General features: G+C 41.3%; 1 protein-coding gene across 1 annotated transcript in view; it reads left to right on the top strand.

Annotated features, from left to right (window-relative positions):
• Znf879 (zinc finger protein 879) overlaps window positions 1-21,599 on the top strand; it is a 29,088-nt gene extending 7,489 nt beyond the window's left edge. Inside the window, 10 exon segments of the mRNA XM_013507299.1 lie at window positions 1,394-2,820; window positions 2,822-2,919; window positions 8,035-8,337; window positions 8,478-8,610; window positions 8,843-8,974; window positions 10,124-10,206; window positions 11,628-11,724; window positions 14,317-14,443; window positions 14,917-15,012; window positions 16,686-21,599. Coding sequence (XP_013362753.1) covers window positions 1,394-2,820; window positions 2,822-2,919; window positions 8,035-8,337; window positions 8,478-8,610; window positions 8,843-8,974; window positions 10,124-10,206; window positions 11,628-11,724; window positions 14,317-14,443; window positions 14,917-15,012; window positions 16,686-18,091 — 3,902 coding nt within the window. The 3' untranslated portion in view covers window positions 18,092-21,599.
• The last annotated feature ends 1,622 nt before the right edge of the window (window positions 21,600-23,221 follow it).

Raw genomic sequence — 23,221 nt, 5'->3', positions numbered from 1 at the left:
CAGTGGCATAAGCATCTGCCTGACGAGTGTAAGGTCCTGAGTTCAATTCCTGATACCAAAAAAATAAAATAAAATAAAATAAAATAAAAAGAAGTTAAATGACTCAGGAAGGCATTTATTAAACAATCACACTTTAGACATATACAGCCATTAAAATATTGGTCTATATTTATTGAAATGGTGAGGAAGGGGAAGATGGGGGAAGTTTAGTTTCAACCCATTTTATTTTTAAGTGAAAGTTATTTTTACATGCAAAAACACTCTGCACCTGCCTTTGTTCTCTTCCCCATTTGTCATAGAATGAAGATGGTCCTTCTAAAACAAAAACCATGTATCATATTCTGCTAACCCCCAGCAATGTTTAGAAGAAATTCCAAATGCTTTCTTGAATGCTCTGTAATTCCCTAATATGGCCCTGCCTACCTCTTTTCCCCATTAGCAGCATTCTTTGTCCCCTCTGCATAAGCCACCCTGGACTTTCTCACCACATCTTGACCACAGACAGCCTATTCCTATCCTAGGGCCTTTGTCCTTTTTTTTTTTTTTTTCCTGGTACCGGGAATCGAACTCACGACCTTGCACTTGCCAGGCAGGCGCTGTGCCACTGAGCTAAATCCCCAGCCCCGGGCCTTTGTCCTTTCTATTTAGAATCATCTTTATATCCACAGTTTTGCCTATCCTGCTCTTGTTAGTTAGATTATCTTTAAATGTCATTTCCTTATTACCTATTATAAATATCAGCTCATTCACTGCTACTACACATTACTTTGTTGTTTGTTTGTTATCTTGCAGTTCTCATTCCCTAGTACTTCTGTGTTGATTTGGTTGTTCATCGTTGTCAGTCTTTGGCTATTAGATTATAAGCCTGTAAGTGTTAGCCCTTGCCTGCCCTGTTCCCTGTTACTCCCAGAGTTCTGACCTTTCTTTCTGTAGGTAGACCCTTGGTAAGTGTCAATGGGGTGAATGTCCACCACATGATTTGTAGCACTCCGTTGAGTCCCACAGTAGCAATTGTAAAACCCTATGTTGCACATAAGCTTTTTAGGGCACTTATTGTTAGCCCCTCTACAGTTTTCCATTACGATATATCTGTATGCACTGGCAGTAGACCTGGGAGGTGAAGCAAAGAAATCACAAGCTCTACTAGATGTACCTTGCTCCTGGTGACCTCCTCCTCTTGGAAGAGCTTCCCTTTGAGTTCCTTAGCCTCCCTGCATGTAGGTTTCTATGGACCTGTCCCACTCATGCATATTTATCATTATGCTTTTTTTTAGGCTCTGGTTCCCATCCTTCCCTAAGATTTCAAGGCTACATTTGTTAGCTATACTTGAGTGTTGATGTCATTTTCTCTTATTCCCCGTGCAAGGAGACTTACATGTTTTATTTACTTTAGGATGGGAGAACTTGTTTGAAACCACCATTTCCAAAGAAGCAAATCAGGAAGCCATGAAAAATTTCCTAGTGGATGGTCCTTTGGATTTCAAGTTTGGAAAAACCTACATTGATGAGGACAAGTTGGAGAAGCAACAAGGTAGAAAGAACAAACTTCTCGGGAAAGTATTAGTTACTATCAAAAACACATATATGAAAGAGAAGAACTTTATAGATATTGAATGTGGGAAAACTCTTGATCCAAAATCAACATCACTTACCAGAAAACTTGGACCTATTTCCAGAGGGAGGAAACCCCGTTCACAGCAGTATTCAATTCTGTTTAAGCAACTGGGAGTCAACACAGTCCGTAAATGTTACAAATGTAATATGTGTGGGAAAATCTTCCTCCACAGTTCTTCCCTGAGTAAGCATCAGAGGATCCATACTGGAGAGAAGCTCTATAAATGCAAGGAATGTAGGAAGGCCTTCAGCCAAAGCTCATCCCTGACACAGCACCTGAGAGTCCACACAGGAGAGAAGCCTTATATATGCCATGAATGTGGAAAGGCCTTCAGTTTCACCACCTCTCTTATTGGGCACCAGAGAATGCACACTGGAGAAAGACCCTATAAATGTAAAGAATGTGGCAAAACATTTAAAGGTAGCTCATCCCTTAACAATCACCAGCGAATCCATACTGGAGAAAAGCCCTATAAATGTAATGAATGTGGGAGAGCCTTTAGTCAGTGCTCATCTCTAATCCAGCATCACAGAATTCATACTGGAGAGAAGCCGTATGAGTGTAGTCATTGTGGGAAAGCCTTCACTTCAATATCACGGCTGAGTAGACACCATCGCATTCACACTGGAGAGAAACCATTTCGCTGCAATGAATGTGGGAAAGTGTTCAGTTATCACTCGGCTCTTATTATACATCAGAGAATTCACACTGGTGAGAAACCCTATGCATGTAAAGAATGTGGGAAAGCCTTTAGCCAAAGCTCAGCACTTATCCAGCATCAGAGAATTCACACTGGAGAAAAGCCCTACAAGTGTGAGGAATGTGGGAAGGCCTTTTCCTGGATCTCACGGCTTAACATACACCACAGAATTCACACTGGAGAGAAACCATATCATTGCAAAGAGTGTGGGAAAGCTTTCAGTTCCCACTCAGCAGTGAATACTCATCGAAAAATTCATACTGGAGAGAAACCTTATAAATGTAATGACTGTGAAAAAGCCTTCAACCAAAGCTCAGCCCTAATTCAGCACCAGAGAATCCATACTGGAGAGAAACCATTCAACTGTAAAGTGTGTGGGAAAGCTTTCAGACAGAGCTCATCCTTGATGACACATATGAGAATTCACACTGGAGAAAAGCCTTATAAATGCAAAGAATGTGGGAAAGCTTTTAGTCAGAGCTCATCTCTTACTAATCATCAGAGGACTCATAATTAAGAAAAACTGCATGAGTACAATGCATGTGGGAAATATTCCAGGTGAAATCCATTCCATACTGACTATTGAATTCATCCTGGGGGAAAAATGATAGATAGTTAGATCACTGGGGGTAAAACTTTATAATTAGACCACATCAAACAGGCACTTCATGCAGGGTAAGCTTGGGAATATTAAGAAAGCATTGATAAAACGTTTTTCATATGTTGTTAAGTTATTATTGACTATAAAACAGACTCTGAGCTTGGGGGACTGGCATTTTACTTTCTAGTGGTGTTTAACTGCTGCTAGCTTTCACTAGCATCATTGGAAAATGATCTAGGTAAAAGTGCTGCCATAAGATATGTTTAGGGATGTATTTTTTGAAACTGCATCTAGATCTTATGCAAGCTAATTATACTAGAAAGAATATTTGGGAAAAAGATGTACCCAGGTAACTGTCTACCTCACTCACTAAAATTTGTTTTTTAATATTCTGAAAACAAATTATATACTTAATGGTTATTAAAACTTTAGGTCACTTCTCCACTTTCTAAAAGCTATTCATTTGAGAAGAAAATCACTCTGAACTATGCAGGTATACTGTTCCTTGCAGTTTTTTCCTACTTTCTCCAACCTGTGATTCTAAGCTAAAGTCACTTTATGTCGCAAAAGACGTAATATTTAATCTTTATCAAAAAGTGATTACCCATGCTACACTAAATTGAAAAGTAAAAGTTATTCAGATGACTTACCACTTTTGCTATTTAATTTACTGATAAGTATTGTAGGAATTAGAAATTAGCGCACTTATAAGGAGTGAGATCCTCAGCTCCCACACTGAGCTTTTTTCCTTGAGATCTCTGGTCACCAGTCACTAAGATGACTGGGAATATATGGAGCCCAGGTTGTCCTCCCAGGAGATAGAGTTAGCCAGGTGACTCACACATACACTCTTTGATGCTGTCACATAAAGCTTGCTTCCTTCCTACATTCTGAAGGCCACTGGGTAGAATGCAGGCTTTATGTTCAGATGCTTTTTCTCCTAAAAAATAATGAAGCTAATATCCTCTAACAGTTTCAGCATTTGTAAAATGTGAATCATCATATTACTAAGCTAGAAAGGTTATATCACAAGTTAATAAAATTGTTGAGCTTTCAGAAATTAACAGTTTCGTGAAATTTATACTAGGCAAATACTAAAGGGCTCAAACGTTTTGTAAAATGGTAGTATCTTTCATGTTGCCAGGGAGCTTAAAAAGGAAAGTTCATAGTAGGAGTGGAGAATAAGCAGAACAAAAATGATTACATTCATCCTACCACTAGGGAATAATAGGTCTTATTGTTTCAGACTTGAGAGGAATATACTTTTTCTGGGCATTTAACAATCTGTAAGGTCCCTTTTCCTACAACTGTTCTTTTACATTCTCTCTCTCATTCCCTAGTTACTAGGAAAATATAACTTAACCCAAGTATGAGTAGCCTCAAAATTATCAAAGGAGTTAAGTCTGGGTTAAAATTCCACAAAGAAAATAGGCCCAGTTTTTAAGGGAGGATTTACCAAACTTTGAAGTAATAATATTCAAGTCTTATGCAAATCTTCCAGAGAGCAATGAGGCTAAACTCACTCAGTACTAAAATCAGACAAGGGAAGTACAGGAAGAAAAATTACTTGCCAATGTTATCTGTGAACGAGAGATGTAAAAGTCTTAAACAAAACTTACTGAATGTAATCCCAAAGTAAACAAAGCTAATAATGTCATAAATATCATGGTTTTTTTTACTGATAAAAGGTAAATTGTAAAAAGCATTTGTGATGAAAGGCACATACATATGGAGAAGAATTGAAAGGAATTTGGAGAAAGAATGAACTATTTGGTAGTGCTCTGAGACACAAAAGTGGTACACACAAAAAAATTAGGTCCTGACCCTCTAATTGTGTGAAAGGCAACTGTTTAGAAAACTGTGTAAGGAATAACTTGTGGACCTCAAGGCAGGGAAGGAGTTTTTGTTTTATTTTGTTTTTTGAGACAAGGTCTCACAGGCTGGCCTTGAACTTGCTTGTGTAGCCCAGGCTAGCTTCAAACTCATGGTGATCCTCCTGCCTCATCCTTCTGAGTGCTGAGATTATAGGTGTGGGCTACCACACCTGGCAGGGAAGGATTTCTTAATACAGATAAGTATATGAAACTTTTGATGTATTTGTTCATGTTAAAGAACCAGTTATCAAAATATACCAAAAAGGAAGTGAAAAGTCATTACACAAAATGGATCTTTCCACAGTATGCCCAGAAAACTACTATATAATCTGCAAATTTTAAAGAATCTTTACCAATTACTAGGAAAAAGTCAAGATATATGATTACTTAATTTTTTGTTGGTATACAAAATAATGTGTTTCACTGAGGCATATTTGTACATAGATATACTTCAATCATTTCCACACCATATGACTACTTACTTTACAGATGAGGAAATACCAGTTTCCCAGAACATGAAAAGATGGCAACTTCATTAGTAGTTTAAAAATTAGAACCACAGGTGTGATGTAGTAACTACAGGTGAGAAAACAATTAAGAGGTATAGCAATACTGAGTTTTGAAATGTGTGTGAAATCACTAGAGTTCTCTGTAGAGGCTCAGCTGGGCAGGCTTTTCACCATGGCTGGCAGCTGTTGCTGCTGCTGGCTGAGAGCTTGGGCTACTCTACATGGCTTGGGCTTCTCACAGAAGGGTGGCCGGTTCTGAGGGAGCATCCTATTGGCAGACATTCCAGGACATGTAGGTAGAAGTTGTAAGCCTTGTAAACTAGTTTTGGAGGGCACATAGAATTAACATGTTCCCACCGACTTAAAACACCAGTTGTACGTGCATGACTGTACTGTCAGATGGCTTTGAGGTCCTGCCTCACCAGTGGTTTGGAGCCACCTGGCAGTGAGACATAAATTAAGGCCCTGTCGTGAATGATAATTCTGATGGTCAAAAATGACTAATATATTTCACTCAGATTAAATGATGTGTCATGGTTTACTAATTGCAAACCTTGGAGACCACCATATAAACAAAATTTGGGATGGTAATTTACCTTTGGGCATGATGTAAGGAAATGGTGTAGGGGGAACACAAGAGTCTCAGATTGCTTGGTGCCCGCTCTTGAGTTAGATGCTGCCTGGGCCAGCTAGAACCATGATGGAAGTTGTAGAGGACCATCTGGACGGCTCTCCTTGAAAGAAGAGCACTTGGCCCTATTTTCGTGTGTTGATATGTACGGAGCTGGCTAGAATATTTCTTTAGCCCCTCAGTTGGCTTTAAGCAGTGCAAATCGGTCTAGCTGAGGTGCTGCTGTGTAGTCTTCAAAAGAATGCAACATGTCAGTGATGCTCTGCCTACTGCTGCCAGCTAGTATATGTGAGCTATGCCAAGTGACAGTGCTGTCAGCTGGGATTGAGCCTTGAGAAAGAGGCCATGACATCTCAGGGCAAGAAGATTAACATCAAAGCTGAAGCACCAACCCCTGAATACTAGATGCTCAATCTGTGATATGCAGATTACTCTTTCTGCATATCTCTCTGCAACTGCAGAGGTGCTGTCAGGCTGCCTACCTAGTCCAACTCGGAGCACTCGTACGTCCTGCCTTTCTCAGTCACTCATCCCTGGGCCACTTAACTTTTCACGGATTAATAATACCTGGTTTGGCCCTTGGTCAAGACCTTTATTCAGGTTAGCCATCATTCTGACTGGGCTTAGGACCCTCTTGGCTCCCCACAACTACAAATATGCCTGAGTGTCTTTATTCTCCCCATGGGTTGCACTGGAAGTGGTAGATTGGAATTAATTTACTGGAATTCCAAAAACTTTCTCCTGGGATTACAAATATAAACTCCAACGGACCAAGATGACATTTGGGAAGGGCTTCCTATACAAGTACAGTTTCTCAGAAGGCCTGTGTGTCTCTTTTGTGTTAACCATCAGCTCTGCTTTAAAATATATCCAGCATCCAACCACTTCTCATAATTATTGTCATTCCAAACTACAGTCTTCTCTCACAGAGATGACAGTAGTCTCTGCTTTTTCTTTTGTCATGTGTGGCTTCTGGTCAGGGAACCAAAGATGTCAGATCTGGTGGATAGGCACTGCTGCTGTGCTGTCCAGGCAGCCCACTGGGATCATAAACTCAGCCCGAATTTTTTTTAAAAAAGAGGAACAAAGTTTAATGAAAGACACATTATTTGTAAAGCAGAAAAGGAAGGGGAAGAGAGATGATAGTTACCAAGATAAGAAAGAATCTAGGTAGGGAGCTCAGGAAAGTTGGAGGACCCATAACTTGCCATAACGATTGGCTTCCAGGCACTTCTGTCTACCATCACTTCTTCCAGTGATCTCTGCAGCTTGTGTCTGTTTACTTCTTAATTTACCTTTTAAGGACTTACCTTGGAGTGAGCAGCTAGCTGGCAAGGGGGTACCTTATTCATGGCTAGCTTAAGAGTTAGGAGGCATGTGGCTATCGTACCCTATAAAGACTAGAGTGAATATAGTAACTCTAGAGTGAACACGTGTATATATGTATTGTTAGTCTATAGGTGTGAGTACATACTGTCTTAAAGTTAGTCAACTACCCTTGCTTTCCCTATATTTTACTGGAGGTGGGTGTGGCTTATCATTTGTTCTTTTGGCTGTGACCTGCCTGTCAGCTCTTCCGGCTCTTGATGCAAGTCCCTTGGTCCCTTTCTCTGGTTTTTCTCTTTCCCTACCTCCATGCTTTACCTGCTTCCCAGAGGAATTTCTCTAAAGTTTGTTTTTAACCCCTTCCAGTCAGGAGTAGTAAATCTAATGAGGCCCCTCTTCTATTTTTTTGCGCCTACAGACCCCTGACCCTACATGTTGACCCTTCAGTTTATTCAGTTATTCTCAGCACAACAGAACAGGGATCATCATAGTGTAGATATCAAGAAAAATTCTCGTACATTGTGTGTAGCCATCATAAGCTAGAGAATGCTGAAAACAATTCAAAAAGATACCTGGGGGACGTTGTGGGCCAAGCTTCCAAAATTCTGGAAAAGTTTTTGTCTCGTTTGTGAACCAAGTGTTCGATGCGTGTTAGATTATCCTTCAACTGTACCTATGCATATGGGATCTGCACTGTACAGACTAAAATAATGACAATCATAACTAGTGGTGGGAGTTACCGCACCCCGATCCTCCGAAATAAAGACATCTAATCCAGGTTAGTTTTGTCACATCGCTGCGCCTACACACTGCGCCCGCAGCTGACCGAGGCAACCTACCACCTCGGCCGGGTTTCCGCGCTGAGAGCCGGTCCACCTCCCGGAAGTCGCCTCGCGCAGAGGCCCCTGGGAAGCGCCGCGGGCGTGGCCCGAGGCATGCCGGGAACCGTAGTTCTCCCGCGGGGCGCGGGGCAGCTCGCGGCCTTTCTTGGGGTTCCTGGCCCTGCTACCACGGCCGGCCTGGGGTTGAGGAGTTCGCAGCCACCTCTCGAGGGCCGCGAGGGGAGCCAGCGCCTTTCCGTGTGAGTGGACGGCCCCGCGTCTCGCGGGGCGCCGGGCGGGCGGACAGGCAGGCCTGAGCGCGGCGCCCCGCCGGCACCGACGACCCGGGGCGGGGACTCCAGTCAGGGCCCGCTCCCCTCGTTCTTTTGTGGCTTCTTAGCGGGACCGGCATCCCAAACACAGTGGTTGACGGCTACAAGGAACGTCCATGTGCCAGGCGTCGGGCTAGCGTCTTAGGTAAATTAACACTTCTGGGGGAGGAGGAGGTCGGACTTTTAATTTCAGTAGTGCAGGTTTGCAGTACATAATGTTTCCATTCATCCATCGGGAGTTGATGTATGCCAAAGCACATCTTAATACCGAGTTTCAGGGGGATTAGGCCTGTGCCGATCCCATTTACGGAGGGGGAAACCGAGGCACAGCGTGGCCAGGTAAATTTGCCAAAATTTGACTGGCGCCATGGACTGGAACGAAGATTCCATTTTGGCCTGTGCTACTTACCTTTGCGTATGTGTTTTTGGGCAGGGCGCCGATCTTCAGTTCTGTCTCCCTCGGGTTGTACAGTGTGGGAGAAATATCCACCCCCTGCAGAAACGGCGAACCTTCACACCCCAGGATACTAAAATCCTGACTCTTATCATCTGTGCATCCTATGATGTACCTTAGGTCATCTCGAGACTGCTTACAATACCTAATACAGTGTAAATGCTGGATATGGTTGTTACGCTGTATTGTGTGAGGAGTAATGCAAGAAACAGAAATGTGTACATGTTCAGTACAGATAGTTTTTTTAGGTTGGATCCATGGATGCAGAACCCACAGATACAGAGGGACAACTGTATTTACTTTCTGGAATTACAGTTAAGATTTAAAATACTACATAAAAAAAGCACTCAAGACAGTTAGTGTAGAGGCTGCACTTGGAGTTGCTATGATAGCTTCTACCACACTTTTCTGATTGGCTGAGATGCCCCAGGTTTGGGCTTTCATAACATGTTCAGGCTGTGCTCTCCTTGGGTGGGTGAGAGGAGCCCATTGCAGCTCGTGACACTTGCCTGGCTGCTCCAGGCACTGCAGACACTGAGCAGGTGGGATTCTACCCTCCTCCCGAATCGGTGTGCACTGTGGGAAGAGAAGGGCTGAGGATACCCTAAAATGTGGCACTTGCGGGGTCAGTGTTGGAGAGTGGCAACTGAGCTTGGGCTGGGGCAATGTTTTCATCATATTACCTTGGGCAGGTTGCGGTATGGCCAGACCCAGGGCAAGACAGAGAAGCTGAGAACCTTTATACATTGTTACCTCACAGTTCTTGAGAGGGACCCAGCGTTTCCTGAGGCCACTGAGACAAACACTGGGGTCTGTCACCAGGCAGAGAAGAAAACGGGGCAGGTACCATTATTGTGATTTTCCCAGGAAGGAAAAGGTGAAGCAGGGAAGCAGGCTTAAGATCTGCTCTGTTTGCAAGTGCCTGCCCTAGGAAATTCAGGTTCCCTGTGACTGTCAGAATGTACAGTTTAAACCTATCAAAGACCCTAAATATCTGTGGATGGGTCACAATTTCTTTGAGGCAGCTAATAGACCCTTCGGTGGATATTAAAATATCATTTTGCAGAAATTAGAAGTCTGGTTGATACAGGGAAGGGATGGAGACTAGCAAATTGGCTTGGTCACTGTTCTTCTCACTTGGTTTGCTGTATGTGCAGGGTGCCTTTGCTGAGACCGGCTGGATGTTGGGGTAGTTGGAACTCTCTCTCTCCAAGCCATCCCTTGACCCCAGAGTTCCTAATGACACTTTTTCTTTTCCAGACCTACCTTGTCAGCACTGTGTTCTCCTTTGACAGGAAAACTGAGAAGGAACAGATTTGGCTATGGATTTGCTGCCTGCTTGGGTAACAGTAAGTAAAGTTTATCTTTTATATGAATTGCTGTCTGGGTTCAGAGATGTGAACACATTTACATACCTTCTCCAGGTATTTTTCTACCCAGTGAAAACCATGGGGAATCGAGAGCCTTGAAAGTTTCTCTGAGAATACTGGGCTTAGCGAGGGGCTGCTAAGGAATGTGCCTATTTGTCTCCAGGTCAGTCTTTTTTCTTTGGTACTGGGCATTGAACCTAGGCAAGTGCTTTCCCACTGAGTCACATCCCCAGCTCTTTCAAAAAAACTTCCAGGACAGCTTCTTGCTTAGTTTCCTCAGCTAACCTTGAATTTACAATTCCCTCGCCTCAGCCTCCAGAGTAGCAAGGATTGTAGACACATGCAAATGTGCCCAAGGCTCTGGGTCACTCTTAAGTCACCCCAGCTCATTTCATGATAAGAATTTGAGTCACTGCTGCATATATACTTCCTGTTGGTAAGGAATACAGGCTAGCAGATGAGTATTTTTCTTTGCAGAGGAGTTAGTCATACTAATTCCTTGGGGCAAAGACAAAGAAGGACTAGACTCCTTCAACAAAACTTTATTGAGCACCCACAGGGTAGAGGATGCTGGCCGTACACTGGGGATACAAAGAGGAAAGATGTTATTTCTTTCATCAAGTAGTACTGATTTTAGGAAGCGTGATTAGATATGCAAGGTGAGTCATGGGAAATATCCGAGAAGTGGGGTCATTTGGAATTGAAACTGAAGGGCAAGACTGATACATTGAGGCTGGCACTGGGGAGGACAGGGCTGGGCCTTTCTCTGCCTGTTACTGCTGTGATGGTAAACTGGCCAATGTCCTCTTTTTCAGTGTAAGCGCTGCCTTAACTCCTCATCACATTCTCTGATTTCTTTTCCCCACTGCTACTTCATACTACGCTCCTACCCCTCTTTGGTTTTCTCATTTGAGACCCATTCTCATTACTTCAACCCTTGTCTTTCCGAGACTCTCTCCCAATCTCTGTCCTCAGGCCTCTCATAGAGTTCCAGTCCACCATTCCCAAATGCTTAGTAACTTTCCATGTGGAATTCCCATTGTTCCCCTGGCATCAGCTCCCTTCCTTGTTGCCTCCCTTCTGTGGATTGTCGATTCTGCCACACCCCAGAACCTCTTTTTCATGGTTGCTTTTCTAGAAGAGAGTGGTAAACCACAGGTAAAGACATGGACTCGAGCTAGACTTCATGGGCTTAAAGGCAAGCCTGGGATGTGACCTTGGGAAGTTACTTCTCTATTTCTGGAGATGCTTGCATATCTTTTATGACTCGTGTTCAGACAAGATAAGGGCAACATATGTATTTTAAATCAAACTGGCTACCCCAGGAAACCTTTTTACTGATGGTTTGCAACTGGCCGACATTGCCTGACGAGCCCTATTTGATTGCACAAAAGGCTTCTGCTGAGAGTTGCTCCTTTGAGTTCCCTCAGCATCTTCATGTGTATCCAGCCTATATCCTGTGCAGATAAGAGCAGCCTACAGCCTGTGCAGGTAAGAGAGGCTGAGGTGGGGTGTCTCAGCCTCTCTAGGCTTCCCTGCATGCTCAGGCTGCACTGCAGCTTTTGGCCTTTATGTAAAAGCCTCATACGAAATATTCCCTAAAATCTGGTGAATCCTGTCAGCTCTTTGACTGGGAAAGTCTTTTTAGCAACCATAGCATAAAAAAGAGGTAGTGGTATCCTGTATACATGAAAGGTTCTTGCATTCTATATGAAAAGATGTGTTTATTCTAAATAGACTAGGAATAAGCAAGAATTTGTATCATAAGTCTTAGAACAACCCCTAAAAATGCAAAGAGGTCTAACTGAAAAGTCAATATATAAAGTGGAATCTAAAAGAATTCAAGGACTGAGGGTAAAGCTCAGTGGTAGAGCACATGATTAGCATGTATGAGACCCGGGGTTTGATGCCTAGCACTACAAAATAAATAAATAATGAAAGAATTCAAAAGAAAGGACCACACACACAAAGGAAACAAAGCAAGCCAAATAGAAAGATGTCAAGAAATATATGAAAGCCTGCAGTGGCACATGCCTGAAATCTCAGCTACTTGGGAGCCCGAGGCAAGAGGATTGCAAGTTTGAGGCCAGCCTGGGGCAACATGGTGAGACCCTGTCTCAAACCAAAAGATTACAAGGGGTTGTGATCTAGATCAGCGGTAGAGCACTATTAGATTTAGTCTGTAGTACCACAGAAAGAAAGAAACAGAAGGGAAGGAATAAGTAAAAGATTCTTTTTCTACTTTTCTCCACAAATATTAAAGAATAATCTGAGCAACAACTTGTATTCTTCTGGATATTTTTTGTAAAAAAAAAAATATGTGTATGTGTGTGTGTGTGTGTGTGTACAGCATTTTTCAACAAATAGAGATTGTCTTACAGCTTTTTTATAAGAATCAGTAATCTATTAAGACCTAATTCCAATATCAAGCATACTCATTTCCTTCATTCTATTCAAAGGCTGCACAGTATTTTATGGAATGAATGTACTATACTTTGCTTCTCCATTTACTTCTTGATAAACTGTAGGTTGTCTTCATTTTTCACCATTATGTTAGTTTCCTGATGGTGCTGTAACAATTTACCACAAATTCAATAGCTTGAAACAACATAAATTTATTCCCTGATAGTTGTGGAAGTCAGAAGTCTGATACGACTTTCACTGGCATAAGCTCCAGCTGTCAGCTGGGCTGGTTCCTTCTGGAGACTGAGGAGGAAATTGGTTTCTTGTCCTTTTCACAGTCCGGTGCTGCTGATTTTCTTGGCCTGTGGCCCTTGCGTCCATCTTTGGAGCATGTCCCATCAGTCCCTGCCCTATCATCTTGTCATCTTCCCTTCCATGCCAAACTCCTCCTGGTCCTTCTTACAAGGACCATTGTGATCGCATTGGGTCCACCTGGATGGCAATCCATGACACTCTCCTCATCTCCAGATCTTCAGAGTCCCATCTGTCACTCATGTAATCTTGGCAGGTTCCATATTCAGCCTACCACAACCATTAAATAATAAATAATGTTGCCATGAATAACCCTGACCAAGTATCTCTGCCAGGTTGTATGATTATTTCTTGTGGTAGAATCCTGGAAGTGCAAAGTCAGAGTGGTGTGCCCGTTATATTTTCACAGATTCTCAGCAACATGCCTGCCAAAAGCATTGTGCCATTTTTATTCTTTTAGCTCTTGTGTTTCACAAAAGAGTAGCCATCTGCCCAGCTTATGCCTTCTCCCATTTGGAGTTTTAAGTGGTCTTCTCTTGTCAGAACTTTCTTAGTTCCCTCTTGCACATGAATAGTCTTACAGGTTTTGTGGTTCTTTTTGTTTTCATAGTCAATGGACACCCATCTGACGATATAATTTAGAGGTCCATCTACCTGAATTCAAATCCTACCTCCACCACTTTCTAAAGACATTACCTGGGAAGATTATTTGACTTTTCTAGACCTGTTTCTTCTGCAAAACTATTTATTTGTATCTTCCTCATAGGATTTTTAGATTTAAAAGAGGTATTATATACATAATTTCTGTTATAGTCCCTACAAACTTGATTAAATATTAGCTAACACTGTTTTTATTATTTGCTGTATGTCTCAGAAATTCTTTATTTCTATTGAGCTGGTAGGATTTTTTTCATTTCCTAGCATTTGTCTGATTTTTTTCTCATATTTAATTTGGGTCTTGGATAGAAGGGAGACACGCTCAGTCACTTTGAAAGATCAAAGGCTGGAATTTTGGACCAGGGATATGGCTCAATGGCGCAAGCACCTACCTGGCAAGCGCAAAGTCCTGAGTTTGATTCCTGGTACCAAAAAAAAAAAAGGGGTGGAATTTTAATTCTCTGTTGGCACAGACCTTGCTAATTTTCACCTATCCCCACAACATATGACATGTATCTTTGCTCCCAATGAGTATTCAATAAATACTTATTTATTTAAATAGTTCATTTTTTAAAATTACATAAATAGTTAATGTGAAATAATCTTGTGACATCTTCAGAACTGCCTGCTGAGCACCCGCTGTCACCATCTTACTGAGTTTCTACTAAAGAACGTGTTCTTGGGTAAGCAGGAATGGCTTTGCCATTTCAGGGGTCCGTGACCTTCAGGGATGTGGCTGTGCTCTTCAGCCAGGACGAGTGGCTGCAGCTGGACCCCGGTCAGAGACGCTTGTACCGAGAGGTCATGCTGGAGAACTACAGCAACCTGGTCTCCCTGGGTAAGGAGTTTTGCCTCTAAGGAAAAATATGCTAGAGGTATGAGTGCCCTCTCTGAGTTTAGAGCCTTCAGGTTTCCACACTGTTGTGTACCCGGGAAAAGTTAAATCTCTGCAGAGTTGAAGGTGTACATTTTTATTGCAGTGTTCACCATGTTAACCTTTTCTCCTCCTTCTGCCCTTCCTCACTACTCCCACCCCCCAGTAAATTTTCCTTCATGAAGCAGAGCAGCAATTAGATCCCATTCAGATGTTGAAAAATGTAGTGGGACCACCCTGTCTTAGAGATGTGCATTGCCAGGGCCCGGTATTACTTCTGAGCTGCTAATCCCTGCTTCTCATCTACCCCTTGGAACTCTAGTTCCCCCCACAGTGTCTGTGCTGCCCACTCCACCTCCCAGAGAGTGACGTATGAGTTCTTTGTAGGGTTGCTCTTTGTGCTCTTTGTTCAGACTCCATTTCCCTCGTGTGAACAGGAATTCCAGTTTCAACACCTACAGTGATTTGCCAGTTGCAGCGAGGAGAAGATCCCTGCGCAGAGGAAAGAGAAATGCCTCCAGACACCAGTCCAGGTAAGTGAATGGGACACTGGGACTGGGCACAGGGAGTCTATAGATGAAGAAGGTAGGAGGCATGGTCTGGTGAGATGTTCAGGTCAGTTGTGTTTTATTTAGGTTGCATGGTTTATTGAAGCACTTATAAATGCCTAATTGCAGTTACCTAATATTCTGTTTTCAGTTAGGGTTAAGTAAAGAAAGGTTTAACCCAAAGTGCCTTGAAATTGACTCAAGATAAATCTATCTACCTAGGATCACAGCTGAGCTTGGAGCTTGGACATATTTCAGAACTTCAAGATAAATCGAATTCATGTATCTTACAGATTTTTATTGTTCTCAAAAGATTTCTACAAAGGCTGGGAATGTCATTCGGTGGTAGAGCACTTGCATGTGTGAGGCTCTGAGTTCAGTTTGTATCATTCAAAAAGGATTTCTACAGAGAGAATCTAGTCTTCTGGTTACAGCTTATTAAAGGAAATGAATATGTCTTGTGTTTTTTCTCGTGGCCTAATAGAATGGGGAAAAGTGAAGGAAAGATAGTATGAAAACATTCTTTCTCCAAGGGGTATATTGTTGCAGGTAGCTGATTTTTTTCTCTTCTTTAAATCAGAATCTTGAATTTAGATCAAATATTATCCCCTCAGTCATGCCTCAGGACTGTTGTAAATTTATTTTTTAATTTTTATTTATTTTTTGGGTACTAGGAATTGAACTCAGGACCTTGTGCTTGACAGGCAGGTACTGTGTTGCTGAGCTACATCCCTGGCAACTGTTATAAATTTAAAACTGTTCTCCTTTTATTTATTTGTTTAGTTAGTTAGTTAGTTTTGTTTTGTTTTTTTGAGACAGGGTCTCTCTGAGCAGTTCAGGCTGGCCTTGAGCTCACTTATGTAGTGTAGGCTGGTCTCAAGCTCGCAAGGATCCCCCTGTCTCAGCCTGCCCAGTGCTGGGATTACAGGCATGCAGCACCATGCCCAGCCTGCTGTTCTCCTTTTAAACAGACTGTGATATGAAGTTATAATTACATATAACTCACAAAATATAAAAAAATGCAAATGTTTAAAAATTATTTCAAGCCGAGTGTAGTAGTGCATGTCTGTAATCCTAGTGCTCGGGCAGCTGAGGCAGGAGGATCATTGCTAGTTCAAGGCCAGCCTGGGCTACAAAGTGAGCTCAAGGCCAGCCTGAACTGCATAGTGAGACCCTGTCTCAAAAAGAAAAAAATAAATAGATAAATAAAAATAAAAATTATTTCATATGGGATTTCACAGGAAGATGGGAAGAATATAATCAGTAGAAAAAAGGAGAGAAGAAAGGCAAGTTACTTACTCTATTGCCTAGTGTACACAGAGCTGGAAATGATGACAATTTAGAGAACCCCATAGTATTCAACTTGAGCTTGTTACATGACATTGTCTTGAATCCTCAAACCTTCTGCATGGCCTGTTCTTTCTAAGTCTAACTTGACTTCTACCTGGGTACATCCTGTTCACTGCCCAATGTATTGTGCCACAACACTATTTCCTTCTCTCTCCACTATCCCGTATTGTTCTTCTCCATATTCAAGTCTACTTTTGAAATCAGATGCTGCCAAACCTCTTTTGTGTGCATTGTTGCTAATTTTATTATCCCACTAATGCATTTATTTGTCTCTTCTAGGAGGCATTAATTCTTCTGGTTCATTTCAGATTTCAAGACTTGGCCTGACATAGAAGTAGTGCCTGTCAGACAAGACATTTTTATTGAAGAAACATCTCATGGAATAATAAAGAAAAACTCCTCTAAGTATGGTCCTTGGGACATCAACTTTGGAGAAACTGTGGATTCTGAGGATAGGATACTATGGGAGCAACAAAAGAAACCCCTTAGGCAGCTGGCAACCTCACCCAAGAAAACTGTCAGTGAGGATGGAAATCCCACAAGTCTGGAGTTGGCGAAGAGCTCATTTATAAACACAGTTCTTATTTCACAACAGAGTGTTCCCATGGAGATGGTACCCAATATGTATTACACTTTCAGGGAAAATTTTACACAGAATTTTGATCTAATGAGATGCTTGCAGATTTACCCAGGAGGAAAACCTCTTGTCTGTCATGAGTGTGGGAAGAGCTTCAGCCAGAGTCTTCATCTTCTGGAACACCAGAGAATCCATACTGGTGAGAAACCTTACAAGTGTAATGAGTGTGGGAAGACCTTCAGCCACCGGTCATCCCTTCTCACACATCAGAGAATCCACACTGGGGAGAAGCCATACAAGTGTAATGAGTGTGCAAAAGCATTCAATAGTAGTTCCACCCTCATCAAACATCTGAGAGTACACACAGGAGAGAAGCCCTACCGCTGCAGGGAGTGTGGGAAGGCCTTTAGCCAGTGTTCCACGCTCACTGTACACCAGAGGATCCACACTGGAGAGAAGCTCTATAAATGTGCTGAATGTGAGAAGGCCTTCAACTGTAGAGCAAAGCTTCATAGGCATCAAAGAATCCACACAGGCGAGAAACCTTATAAATGTAATGAGTGTGGGAAAGGTTACAGCCAGTTTCCATCCCTCGTGGAACACCAGAGACTCCATTCTAGAGAACAGCTGTGCCAGTGTTTGGAGTGTGGGAGAACCTTCACACGCATCTCCACATTTATTGAACATCAGCGAATCCATACTGGACAGAAACCCCACCAGTGTAATGAATGCGGGAAAACCTTCAACCAGTATTCATCATTTAATGAGCATCGGAAAATCCATACTGGGGAAAAGCTTTACACGTGTCAAGAATGTGGTAAAGCCTTTGGCTGCAAATCCAACCTTTATAGGCATCAGAGAATCCACACTGGAGAGAAACCCTATCAGTGCAACCAGTGTGGAAAGGCGTTCAGCCAGTATTCGTTCCTAACTGAGCATGAGAGAATCCATACTGGAGAGAAACTCTATAAGTGTATGGAATGTGGGAAAGCCTATAGTTACAGATCAAACCTTTGTAGACACAAAAAAGTCCACAATAAAGAGAGACTCTACAAATGGAAGGAATATGGGAAACAGTTCATCTATGGCTCCTCTTTTACTCAGTATCAGAAATTTCTGAGAGGAGACAACCTGTGAGCTTTATCTCTCTAATAATCCAAGACTTCTCACTAGATAGTGGTCAGCGCAATAGTAAATACAGCACAAATTCCTAATAGATTCAATCCTTTTTACTTCTACAGGAAAAAAAGCTAGTTAATACTAAGATCAGTTTATCAGTAAAAATATGAAGAGCACTGATGTCAAATTTTATAAGCACTATTAAATTCTAAAGACAGTTTTTAAATTCATAGAAAAAGCATGAAAGACCTCACTTTGTAGAAAAGTAAATAGTTGGATGTGTTTTACTTCAGACTCTAAACTCTAAGAGCGAGCTTCAATATGTGAATTTTATGAGTAGTCACTGAATTAATAATGTGAATAAATGTGGGGCCTCATTTCCTAAATTGGCAGGCTGACTTAGGAAGTGCTCCTTTTTCACATAGAGATGATAAAGATGCAAAAGAGTTCTTTACATGGCTGTGTGATAAGCACCCTATAAGCGATATCTACGCACACACGTATATACATATACAGTCATGTGTCAGTTGGTGGAGATGATGCTTAGAAAGGTTTCAGTGGGCACTATGAGCATTGTGCAGAAATGCTCAAACGTGCATTTGGATGGTCTAGGTCATCACTACGCATGGCCTCTCGATGCCACCAAGAGGTGTGGCAAACAGAATGTGGGGCTGCTGCCCGTGAAATGCAGTATAGTGTTTTGTAGTAAGCTTTTTCTGGTATGTAGAAGACGTGCTCTACAATAATCATAAAAATGTAGTATAGTAGATATACCAGTAACAGTTGTTTATTATCATTCTCAAGTGTCGTGTGCTGTGCTTTTACCTGACTGGCATCACAGCAGGTCTGTACCAGCATTACCACAAATGCGTGATGCGCTGTACTGAGACATTGTGACAGCTGTGCCATGCCTGTGATGTCACTAGACAATGGGGATTTTTCAGTTCCATCACTGACCAAAACATCGTTATATGGGACATGATTGCACACATACATGCATATATGTGTATGTGTACATACATGTACACAGAGCTGTTTAAAAAATGCTCACAAGTCCTTGATTCAAAAATAGAGAAATTTGTAATTTAGTTTTTAAAATTAAAATTTTACCCACAGGGAGTCTCTTCCTTTTGCTTTCCTATATTATTTCTTAACTTGATGTAGTCCTGTATAGCTGAATAGTCTTACAGTATTAGAGAAGTGAAGTAAAGGAAGTGGAAAGACTCTTGCAAATACTTTGTCATCTGTTGCAGAAGGTAAATATTTGATAGAATAGACTATATATACACCTGGTAGTTCATTAGAGCCAAGAGAGTTTTAGTTTAATTGTAGCCTTTCATTTTATTAGTGAAATTGAGTTCAGTTACAGAATCGTCTTTAGCTCTGGTGTTCTGTGATAGTTACAGGTTTATTTCCACTGTCACATCTCAAGAGCACTATTTGTTTTGTAACCTGGTTAGCTTCAATTGCAGTAGCTTAACCAGTTATCATTTCATCTTTGAGGGTTCCCTCACTTTTATCTCAGTTGACTTACAGTCATATTCCTTTTTCTTACAGGTCTCTTGACTACCTGTGCTCATAACAACTACTCAAATCCTCAAACCTAGCTAAGACCCAGATGGTGTAGTTGCTTTAAGGCATTTCCCATTTATAAAGCTGCCTTTCAAATTACACATCTTTTAAGAATTCTTATATGTAAGGTTATTTGTTGATATTTTATTATTAAACCTGTTTATCACTTTAACATTTATCTCCCCACACATGCTTGCTTCCTTCAATTCTGTATTTGACTTTCATGGTATTTAGAATATTCTAATACAATTAGGTAGGCCCTTCTGTTTGAGAAAAGCTTTAGAATTAAACTCAAGCATTCAACATAAAATATTTCTTATTGATTTGTTTAAGCTTCAGAATATGTGGTACTTCTGTTCATGAACTTTATTTTACAATTTGGGGGAAGATGGCTGTGCTTTGTTTGTCACCTGAAGGGAAGTTTATTAGGGAAGTAAAATTTTGTCAAACGCTTTTGATTGAGAACAGAATTGTTTGTGAACAGAAACATTTGTGAACTGAGCTATCATTTTATATATTTAAGTATACTTACAAGGAAAATTAAGCCTTTTTTCTGTGTGTGTGTGTGTGTGTGTGTGTGTGTGTGTGTGTGTGTGTGTAGGGGGAGTACTGGGGGTTAAACCCAGGGCTTTTGCCCTGCACTAAATCTCCAGCCCTTTTTATTTGATACAAGGTTTCACTTAAGCTGTCCAGCCCTTTTTATTTGATACAAGGTCTCACTTAAGGCCTCCTTAAGCTGTCCAGGCTGGGCTTTGACCTATGATCTTCCCACCTCAGCCTCTTAGGAGTGCTGGAGTTACAGGTTTGTGCCACCATACCCAGCAGAAAATGAGACTTTTAAAGAGATCTCAATACTTAACATTGTATGCAATGACAGTGAGCCTTCTTAGGACCCAAATTTTGGTTTCTAAATGCCATTCCCCACTAGAGAGGAATGCTGGCTCTTTGAAGAAATGGAGCAGGGGATGTGTAACATGCCAGAAAAAGAAAAAAGCAAGATAGCATTTGGCACTACTGAGTTAATGTCAGAAGACAGGTGCACATCACTATGTAGACACAGGTATGTATGTGTTCCCACTGGCAAATTTAGGACAATTTTTTCAAAATCACTATAATTGGTTGTAATACATCAAGAAGGAAAACGAAGCTCATAGTGATGAAAACAGACAAAAAAGAAAGCTCTGTAAGATAATTTGAAGAATGCTATCTTTCAAACGTGCACTTAATCATAGATTTAGAAAGATTATTTCACAACCCTTAATGTAATTAAATCTGGAAAATAATGGTAAAACTCATAAGGTAAAAAAATTAACATTCTTGATGTTAAAAGATCAGAGATAACAATTGTGAAAGATTTGGTTTTATACTGAGATCACCTAACCAAGTTTCACTGTTTATGTGAAAAGCTGACATGTAGCTTCTGATGAGATGCAAAGTGAAGCACACAGAAGTATATGGTATATTGCCAAAATGTTTCATGGGAATCTAGTTAAATCTATCTAGAGTTATCTTCCTAGTTGCGAGAAATACCAAACAATAGAGAAATAAGTCTGAGTAAACAACTTATTCTGGGCTTTTCAGAAAATCATATACTAAAAATGACAAGTGGTCTCTTAGATAAGACACGAGATGACCAAATATCAGGAGTGATCCTTTATTAGCATCTGACCCAGAAAAAAATAAAACAGTTACCAGAAATATTGGGGAAAATACCAGGATAGGGTATTAGATAATATATTGTGTTTAATTTTCTTAGAAATGATATTGAAAGTATAATGTCATTAGTAGATGCATGCAAAAGTTTGAAAAGTCAATATGTCTGCTAGATATTTTCAAATATGTAAAATATTGGTCTAGTTGTCAAACCTTTTTGTAGTAGATATAGAAATATTCATTGGGCATCCTTTAAACTTGTCTGTATGCTAACTTTTAATAAAAATTGAGGCAAAAGTGATTGGATTAAGTGATGAATATGCCAGACAAAATTTTCCCTCTGTACTCAAGAGGATTCCAGTTTGAGAGTTTATCTTCTAGGTACTGACTCCACCTTCTCCCTTCCACTGAATATAACTAATGCTTGGGACAGCTGTCTGGGCACCCTGAGAATTCATAATACCAAATAGATTTGGTAAAGGAAATCACAATTTGAAATAAGACTGTGTAGCACTCCTGGGCATTCCTGTGATGAGGCTAGTGGCAGCTGACCAAGCATCTGCACCTCTGAGAGGGGAATCTTTATCTCTGGTCCAAGGAACTGTGGGTTAAAGAATGAGAGGATCTCCACTGCTTTACCTCTTTCACTGTCTTCCTGCTACTTGGACCTGAAGGTGGATGCATCCGTGAAATATGAACCAAAGAGGAAAACGTACAGCTTGCTATTCCTAACTAGATGAGGACGATGAAGACTTGGGTGCTAAGAGTATCAGGTGGTCATGCAATGGCAAGCAGAAACACTGAAGCAACACCCAGGATTTGTGTTTGTTTATGTTGATGGACACTAATCAGGATCATTTACAGAATGCCCTAATCTCTGGTGGTCTAGGGCTTATGTGGGATAAGCAAGCAGAAAGCACAGAGGCAGAATGGCTTGTCAATTGGGGATTGGTTCATACAGTGTGTATCATAGTGACCAGCAATGCATCACAATGACCAGCTGTTTCTAAGAGACAGGAGCAACAGGAACTATCACCTGAGCAATGAAGAAACTGAGGTATAATGTCTGGAGGGGCCATTTTCTGTTACATTTTCCCCTTTTAGTTTCCTTGGCAAATCTTTGCTGGACATATTATCCGTGATCTTCTGAGACAAGGCCCAACTAGAAGCAGTAACATTAGGGTTGTTAGTGGTCTTAGTCAAGGTCCCCAGGATTGTGTTATTACAGAGTTTTCCCCTAAGTTGCTTTTTAGAAAGAGACGTAATTTAGGCCTGTCTATTCTGTAACATTATTCTGGCAAGGTAGTAAGGGAGTTAATCTAGGGAAGTGTCCAATGTGCCTTGGATGCTCATCAAATCTTGGTCAAGTGTTTGATTGATTGTTCTTTTCTCTTGGAGCAAACATCCACAGAGTTTAAGGTGAAAACCACAGCTAGGAGCGGGTAGGGAAGCAAGGACTGGGGGAAGCAGCCTGAAACACAAAAATCAAGAGGAATAGGTATGGGACAATCTTGTGAATGATGTCCTGAGGCTTCAGCCATATGTGGACTGGTCAGCATTCTCTTCAGAGTGAGTCTCAGAGGAGCTGCCCAGATAAATTCTGCAGTTTATCTAAGGCTGGATTTCTGAAATTTATGGAGGTAGTTAATATGTACCAGGTATGTATTACAAGCTGTTTTTTCACTTTTCTAGAGCTTTGTGGCCAGTATGCCGTATGTAGTTTACAAATGCAGGTCCATTGTTGCTGCCAGTGGTCAAGGGTAGGCCATATCTAGGGATGATTTTTTTATAGAAGGACCCTATAAACTTCTGTTGTCTTTTCAGTGAGGGTAGGGAATGGGAGGTCAGGGCTGGTGACACAGACACAAGCCTGAGCTGACTGCAGGGATATGGTGCCAGCACAGTGGCTTGAGCTTGCAGCAT

This window comes from Chinchilla lanigera, unplaced genomic scaffold (assembly GCF_000276665.1).
Source record: "Chinchilla lanigera isolate Chin_1 unplaced genomic scaffold, ChiLan1.0 scaffold00007, whole genome shotgun sequence".
Taxonomy (NCBI): domain Eukaryota; kingdom Metazoa; phylum Chordata; class Mammalia; order Rodentia; family Chinchillidae; genus Chinchilla; species Chinchilla lanigera.
This window is presented reverse-complemented; position numbering and strand designations above follow the sequence as displayed.